At 46.9% G+C, this 8704-nt stretch overlaps 1 protein-coding gene across 2 annotated transcripts; it reads left to right on the forward strand.

Annotated features, from left to right (window-relative positions):
• The first annotated feature begins 4156 nt into the window (after positions 1-4156).
• Positions 4157-8499, forward strand: LOC112879016 (heparanase-like protein 3). Of its 2 annotated transcripts, XM_025943332.1 has the most exons (9): positions 4157-4670; positions 5816-5852; positions 6107-6290; positions 6411-6559; positions 6860-7093; positions 7180-7369; positions 7482-7607; positions 7712-7811; positions 7912-8499. In XM_025943332.1, exons 1-9 carry the CDS (start codon positions 4431-4433, stop codon positions 8266-8268), a joined length of 1617 nt encoding a protein of 538 aa, XP_025799117.1. In that variant the 5' UTR covers positions 4157-4430; the 3' UTR covers positions 8269-8499. The 2 variants fall into 2 exon arrangements, with proteins under 2 accessions (XP_025799117.1, XP_025799118.1); XM_025943333.1 differs by lacking the exons at positions 4157-4670; positions 5816-5852 and adding an exon at positions 5905-6032.
• The last annotated feature ends 205 nt before the right edge of the window (positions 8500-8704 follow it).

The following is an 8704-nucleotide window of genomic DNA, read 5'->3' on the forward strand; positions in this document are numbered from 1 at the left end:
GCAGAGCAGCAGATTAGCCACCATTTCCCATCCGAAATAATGACTGGGCTTTGGTACAAGAATGTGCTGGAAATGATCATCACTCAACAACGATTCAATGCTTGCTCATTCTCATTGCATTGTGGTCCAAGACCAGGATATCACCCTTCTTTTCTAGAATAATAATCCTTTTGATCCCGTAGTTGACACGTCGGGCACAATTCTATATCTCTATCTGACTGTTGCTGAACAAGGCAATGTCCTTCTGAATGTTGTTGAGATAACTGTATGTAGACGCGTCCATGATGAGCTAATCTTGGTTAATCAGTTGCACGTTCACGTCCACACAGCGCTGATCTGGCTGAACTACCGGCATGGCAACACGAGCAGAGTATAGATGGATGCATCACAGCCTCCTCTAATTCTGTCTCATCTGGTACACCTAATGTCCTAATCAAATGGACAAGTACCACAGCATCGAAGACATTCGCAAGTGTCGCTGGTACAGGAGCCTGTGTTGTACATCCATGAAGTCCCTCTCTTCTTTGCTTGCCATGGCCGTTACTCTTCATTGATAAAATAGCTACCTCTGCATAGCATAGCTACAAATGGACATGGATGTATAGCGTCAAGGTTATTTAGCACGTGCAAGCAAAACAAGTGAAGAAGATCAATAAAGATCCCATGCAATTGCGTGTGCATACATCTTGGGTGCGCTGGATGTTGATTGGCGATGCCTATGTTGATGCTGCTACTCTGTCAGGTAGTCCAGCCATGGACCTCCCTAAGCTGACACCTGATGCCATCCATGGGTTCAGTTAGGTGTGACGTCCATCTCCTTCGCGAGCTCGCCAACCAATTATCAAACCTATATATCTCTCGTCGCCGGCCGGTTATGCCCGGCAGCTGGCTTGGCTGGCTGGTCTCACCCACAAGCAAAGCAGATTAAAGCAAGCCATGGCAAAGTCAGAAAAGGCACATTCAGATTGCAATCTCCATGCAATGGATTGCAGAAACAAAAGATCTCCGGTCTCCTCTGCATCCTTGGCAAGGCTGACTGCTGAGAGTGAGCGATGCCAGTAGCAGATGGCATGTCCCTTCACCTGTTTAGGAGCAGGAGCGAGCTAGCAGCTCTGCATGGTTGGTTGCACTAGGCAGGCTAGCTGCTGCCTGTACGCAGGTACCTATAGCTAATGTCTCCCAATAATTCGCAGGACGTAACATGCGTCCACGTGAGGTGATGGGCGATATGTGCATCGCTGCATGTGCAATCCATTATTGGTGGTGGACATGGAATGCTCAAATGCCTCCATCATTCTAAGGACGACGAAGATTGATGGGGAGTGCGGGGGCAGGGCCGGATGGCATGTGTTTTCCTGAGCTGAAGCCTGAAGCTGAACTCAGCGTGGTCAAAGGTTCAGTCTTCTGAGTTCTGACGGTAGCACTGAATCATTTGACGCATATACAAGATAGGATCGTGGGTCTGAATGACTGATAACAACCTACATGAGTGGAGAGTATAACTGGGGACAAATACACTCCAAAATACGACGGCTGTTTTGTTTTTGTTTTTTTTTGAAAAGAGACGGCTGTTTTTTTTTGAGATTAAGAGACGGCTGTTTTATCACAACCGATGTAGAGACCGTCCGTTCATTCAAATCACGCGCGTCTTGTGTGAGACATGACCCTTTGGGTAAAGTACTGAATGGACCTATGCTGCTTGTCATGAACGGTCACGAGCAATTCGCCGTCTCTCTACTCTGTCGGCTCTGCTTCCCAGCTATTTTCATCAGTGTTCCCAGGCAAGCACTCGTGTTTTACTCTGTGTCCAACCTTCTTGATGACATTGGCTGCGAGACAGGCCGGCCGTATCAAACTGCGGATCGGAAACCAACTAGCATTCCCATCATTGGCCAATCATCCTCTCCCTTGAGACAGGGACGACAACAAATTGGTCCGGCCGACAAAAAGAGGTCACGATTATGATCGATTATTTTATGGTGGATTTGGTAATCAGGCGCCGCTAACCATGACGACGCGATGCAGGTAAACCAACAACGGTGTCTGCTAGAGCCGGCGAGCAGGTAGTATTTGGTGGTGACCGCAGCCGCAAGCAAGCAGGGCAGGGAACGGATCGGAGACTGCACAGCTGGTTGCGTTGCGCCGCAGCCATCTCATGCTTGGAGTTGCTACGCAGACCAGACGCCAGACATTCCCCCCAAGAAAAGAAGCGAGCCCTAAAAGGCTCGCGGCGATCAAGAAATCGATCCGAGAGCAAACAAAGCCTTCCGATCCACAGATTCGAAATGCGTGCATGCATAATCATGGATAAGAATTAGTAGTGTTTTACTGTATCCATAGCAGATCATCTTTTGGGTAAAAAAATTTAAAATAAACTTTTTGCCCATTATTTTAACCAACAGGATAAGAATGGAGCCAAATGAACTTTTGTTTTTACTGGTTTCACAACTATAAGGTCTAATAAATAGCCGCCTTTCCTCCGCAACAAGATTGCTTCGTTCCGACTTGCAACAAGCTGGACCTGTTCAGAGTTACGGTGTAGCAAATGAGGTGACAAAACCCTCGTACCTCTTCGTCAGTATAGTATGCATCTTTTTTACTTAGTCACACGCGCGGCCACCATATGCATTGTTCCTTTAGGATGATGAATATGCTGCAACTTGTAGAGCATTAGGTGCCAAATAAAATGACGGAAGATGAACTGAGATGGTTTCCCCAGTCGTTACAGGATGAACAGAGACCACAATCCTAGCCTAAATGGGTTCTGACCTTGATCACATCGATCCATTAATGTAACATTGCAAGTCAGCTATTTGACAAAATGTACTCCTTTCATTTTTAAATATATGATATTCATTATAAGCAAATTATCAATTCAAATTAAAATTGCTGATGAACCGGTTCATCTCACATTCTCACTGTTGGGTCGGTGGACCACCAGCTGTTTTTGTTTTGTTTTTTTTTGGCCAAAATATTCCTTCTGGTTTCTAATACAGGGTTGGTCAAATGGGTTAGTGAAGAAGCCTGTTAAAGGTGTCGACATAGAGACTTGGTGGGTGTCTTCTTTGCAGCTGTTACCCAAAGAGCTGCAGCGACACGTTGCAGCCTTACTCATGTACACGGCGTGGAACATTTGGAAGGAACGGAATAGAAGAGTGTTTGAAGACAAAACAATGATAGCTCCGTTGGTCTTCAATTGTATCCTGGAGGAGTTGGGCCTGCGGCAAGCGGCTTTGAGCGCGCCTAGCGCCACGTAGTTCTCATGTTAATTTGTTTCTTGTTGAGTTTGAGTGTTTCTTGTTGTTTTATGTAAACTCTTTTTAGTAAACTGTAAAACTCTGCTTTCTCTTCTTAAATGATTTAGCAGCGCTCCTGCTGTTTAATTCAAAAGAAAAAAAAATTCCTTCCTGTTCCTGGGTGACTCGTCACCAGAGAGGCATACGGTATTGTTATCACTGTGCAAATAAAGAACTAAGGTCCACCGTCCACATGTAAAGGAGTGAAGGTGTGGTGCAACTGGGACAAGCTGGTGGTGGATGCTGGATGGATTCTCGAGGGACTTTTTCCTCCATCTGCCTGTCCCTGCAGCTGCCAATGATGAACTTTCCAGCTCTGCAAAGGCAAGATCTGTTTTCATCCAAAGAACACCATGACACTAGTATCATTTCGACATTTTTTACTCCCTAAACTCTTGCTGGCAGCCTGGCACTAGGAAATAGTAACCAACTTCTGAAACAGAAGTACTTGTGTTTGTTTCTCAAGGACAATAATCTTAAATGCATATGCCTCCTGCTGGCAGTACACTTTGCGCTCTGCGTTTTGGACAAGTTGCAATCTTCAGAGTATACACTGTGGACCATTACTTTTTGAAATACCAGTATTCTATATGTTAACAACTAGATAAATTTATACGGTAGAGAGATAGAGAGGGCTTTTTAATGGGAATACAAATGTGATGTGGTTTAAAGATGGTGAGAATTGCAAATTCGCCGTGCCTTCTAAGATTCGGCAGATGACAGCTCGCATGCGCTAACTAAACATGTCCTTTTAAAGATATGACTGCTCCGTGCTCATTCCTGCGTTTGCGTTGCCTGCAGCTGCTTCCGCCGCCTCCCTCTCGCTGCTCTGCTCGCCGCCATATAAAGATTCCAAGCTTCCCCAACCAAGCCTGCCACCATTAAAAGCCCGCAGGCCCACAGCTCATCCATCTGACCTGACCTCTCTCTCTCTCTCCCTCTGCTTTGCTTAACCATCCGACCATCCCCGACCACACCAGAGGCTCCCCGCCTCGAGATTCTTTACATGGTGTAGCCGGCAAGAACCTTCCCTCCCCGGCGCAAAGGGGCTCGCTTTCCTCAAGGGGCATTGCCCCTTTCCCCTGCATTTCCCCTCTGGTTTCAAGCTCTTCTTGTTCTCGCTTCTTTGGAGGAATGGCAGCGGGCCTGCTGCTCAAGGTGGTCGGGTTCTGCGTCTGGGCCCTCTTCTGGCTCGGCGGCACCGCCACCGTGAGCACCACGGCCCTCGCCGGCGGCGACGCGGTGGTCGTGGACGCGCGGTCAGCCGTCGCGGCGACGGACGACGACTTCATCTGCGCCACATTGGACTGGTGGCCGCCGGACAAGTGCGACTACGGCACCTGCAGTTGGGGCCTCGCCACCCTCCTCAACCTGGTCAGTTCAGCTTCACACCCTCTTCTAGTTTTCCTTTTTGGTCGGCAGCGACATGTTTGTCCGGGGAGCGGTCGTTGCTGCCATGCCCCGACGCCCGCCCGGAATCACGCGCCACCCACAGGTCCTTGCTGCGTGGGTGGGATTAGGGATTGATGGGGGGACGGGGCTCCTAGATTCCGGCGGGGAGGACGACGGCACACGGGCGGCGGCAGCAACCGACACCGACAAGGGGGCTATATGCAAAAGATAGGGTCCTAGATGTAAATATTAGGATCGATATTAGTAATCGCGATCCAAATTAGGGGGTTATATGAAAATATAATAATCGCGATCCAAACCAGGGGGGCTTTTGTAAAATATACCGGGCTGGTGACATGGCCGCCGGCGAGGCCCCGCGCGCCGCTGGCGCTAGCCCAGCCGCCAGGAGTCCAGCGATGGCCTCTGTCAGGTTCACGCGTGCGCCCCACACGTACCGCCGGTGACTGCAGCTCGTCCGGAGATCGCCGGAGCGTCGCCCGCGCGCGGTGGCTCGCGACGGTGACCAGTGAGGGACGCCACTCGCCGCCGAGTGGAGATGTAGTCCTGGACGGCCGTGGAGCTGCCACGGGTTACAGGATCTAGTGGGGGCGTGTTCTCGTTCTGTACAGGGTTCCTGCCTCCCGCCGCGGTTGAGCCACCCCACTACACGGCCGGCTCCGGCGTTCTTCATCGTCTGCCAACTCCGGTCAGCTCATTCTACTGGCCCGAATGCAATGGCCTCCGCTTGCTAGCGGCCTTGTTTTGGTTTAATTATCCTTGTTATTCTTGATTTCATTACATGGACCGATTGTCATGCCGGGCTGTTTGCATTTACAGTAGTAGTACCTTTTCTTACCAATCATGTGCAAATGTAAAGCCTACCAAAATACATGAACACTACTGGCTACTTGGCCATATTCTAGTGCTCGTGATTAAAGAACGGTTGGAGATTCATCAAAAGAAGAACAGAGGTCAGGTTGTAGCAATTTACTATATTTTGGTGTTGCATCCTCAACTGTGCGTTTGCTAGTTTTCAATTCGTTGGCTGCCAGCTTTGCAGAAGTTTGTGCAAATCAAACCATGACATGGGTGATTGACACAGGTCTTTAATATTTTCCTCCCTGCAGAATCTCTCTAACAAAATCCTGCTGAATGCCGTCAAAGGTAAGCCAACACACGATCACCGTCCCTTTCGCTTTCATAAGAAAATTTGTCCTACTGTCCAATCAAGAAATCAATTGTCTTCCTTGAAATATATTACCAGTTTTCAATGTGAAGGTAACAAACCAACTATAGCAAAATTCTAGCAGCAGCAGTACTCTGAAAGCCATGCCATTTCTTTACGTAAGATAAAATCCATGGAACTGGTACTTTGATATGTGGCCCATCCTCGCATAACAATCTGATCAAATTTGCAGCATTCTCCCCTCTGAAGCTCCGTTTGGGCGGCTCTTTGCAAGATATGTTGATATATGAGACCGGTGACTCTGGGCAACCATGCACTCCATTCGTGAAGAACACGTCCGCGATGTTCGGTTTCTCGCAAGGTTGCCTACCATTGCATAGATGGGATGAGCTAAATGCTTTCTTCCAAAAATCTGGGTATTTTCTTTGGTCTGGGTATTTTGGTCTACTCATTCACTACCTCAGGACAGTCTCAGCAAGACAGCAACTGCATTCTCTTTGGACGTAATTTCCTAACATTCTGTTTGATGTTTGCAGGGCAAAAATTATTTTTGGGTTGAATGCTCTGAATGGCCGGATCCCAATGCCTGATGGTTCTTTAGGGGGGCCATGGAATTACACGAACGCAGCTTCTTTTATTCGCTACACTGTCAACAAAGGCTATGATATCCATGGATGGGAGCTCGGTATGTTCTGTGTAATGTTGTGGGTTGTGTGGTTTTGTCACAAAGAGCATCACGTTATCTTCCTATGATACAGTTTTGAAGCCACTTTATTTAGAGAGTTCTGATAAGTACGTAGGAAAGGAATCTGGACAAGTATGTCAACATCGTTTAGATAGGAGTAGATAATTGGTTAAGCTATCACTAACAAGCTAAGGGTAAGTTCATAGATGGTGCTTTCTGTGTCTTTTTCACACGTCAATGTACAAAAGGCATACTTTCATTGTACACTAGTTTTGCTTAAGAAATACAGTGTTCTTGTAGGAAATGAACTCAGTGGTAGTGGAGTTGGAGCCCGGATTGATGCAGACCAATATGCAGCAGACGTGATCAATCTGAAACACATCATTGACAGCACCTACCAAGGCAACCCATCAAAGCCTCTAGTACTTGCACCAGGAGGCTTCTTTGACGCAGCCTGGTTCACTGAACTCGTCAGCAAAACAAAGCCAGGTCAAATGGATGTGATCACTCACCATATCTACAATTTAGGCCCTGGTATGCTCACCTTACTTACCATCAATTCAATACATGGGCTGGAGCCTTGGCATCTGCATAACTGGATATAATGCTGAACGTATCAGGTGTTGATGACCATCTTATTGAGAAAATTCTCAATCCATCTTACCTTGATGGCGAGGCAAGCACGTTCAGCAATCTTCAGGGGATACTGAAGTCTGCAGGGACGTCCACAGTTGCCTGGGTTGGCGAAGCTGGAGGGGCTTACAACAGTGGTCACCACCTTGTAACTGATGCATTTGTGTTCAGCTTCTGGTAAGCCAAGATCATGTTTGAAGTAGCACACAGCCATGCTCCGCAATTGAATTTGAAGGTGCCATCTGAAGAAGTATTTATTGACTTTCAACTGATGATGTTCACTGTTCAGGTATCTGGATCAGCTTGGGATGTCATCAAAGTATGACACAAAAACTTACTGTAGACAGACCTTGGTTGGTGGGAATTATGGCCTGCTCAACACAACTACATTTGAACCAAATCCTGACTATTACAGGTAGACATACATAAATTTTCCAAAGCTTCAGTAAATGTAGGAGTAAAACCAAACAAGCTGTGAATCCCACCATCTTAATTAGCATCTTTCTGCTTTGTCTGCAGTGCTTTACTATGGCATCGCCTCATGGGAACCACGGTCCTCTCGACGACATTCAATGGCACAAATAAGATCCGTGCTTATGCACATTGCGCGAAAAATTCGGTAAGGGTCCACACACAATTCAAGATTCTGCTTCTTTCGGGCAGCAACTCATAATAACCATCTGGACCATGCTTACCTTTTTTCCTTTACGAATTTTCAGCAAGGGATTACTCTGCTCCTGATCAATCTCAGTGGCAACAATACAAACCGCATTTACGTGACGAGCGAAGGTGCCCAGGCCCAGAGTGCAAGGAAGGAGGGCAGAAGGTTTAGTCACATTCCTGGTCTTGGTGAAGCAGCCGAGCTTACAAGAGAAGAGTACCATCTCACTCCGAAAGATGGAAACTTGCAGAGCCAACAAGTGTTGCTGAATGGCAATGTGTTGGCAACTGATGCCAATGGAGACATCCCAAAGCTGGAGCCAGTGCAGGTGGAGGGAACACAGCCCATAACCGTGGTTCCTTACTCCATTGTGTTTGCTCACATCCCCAGCTTCTACGCTCCTGCCTGTAGGTAGACATTTTATATGATTTTTTCGCCTTCTCGGTGTGAATGATGCTATTGTCATAGATTAGATGATGTCTGGGTGATCGGCGAAGCTTGTTCACCTGCACGTGAAGTAAGCTGCAAGGCTGAAAGATTTGTGATTTATCGTTCTTTTACGAAAGAATTGTTCAGATAATGGTTGAGCAAAAGGAAAGGAAAATGGTAAATAAAGTAAAATTGAAAGGTTTGCAGTTTTGGTCCATATCTCTCTCATTTTGTTTGAGATAATTGAGAAATCATAAAGGGGACAAGTTGGCTAGGAATCATGTCACGGTTGAAAGAGACAGGAAAAAAAATATTAGAGAAAAGACCAAAGACACTTCATTGAGGTAGCTGAATCCCAGCGTAACATCCTGGGTTTTCCGGAATGGTATAATTGTGCAAAATTTTGAATTTTCAAAAACTTT

The sequence above is a fragment of the Panicum hallii genome, chromosome 1 (assembly GCF_002211085.1).
Source record: "Panicum hallii strain FIL2 chromosome 1, PHallii_v3.1, whole genome shotgun sequence".
Lineage (NCBI taxonomy): Eukaryota > Viridiplantae > Streptophyta > Magnoliopsida > Poales > Poaceae > Panicum > Panicum hallii.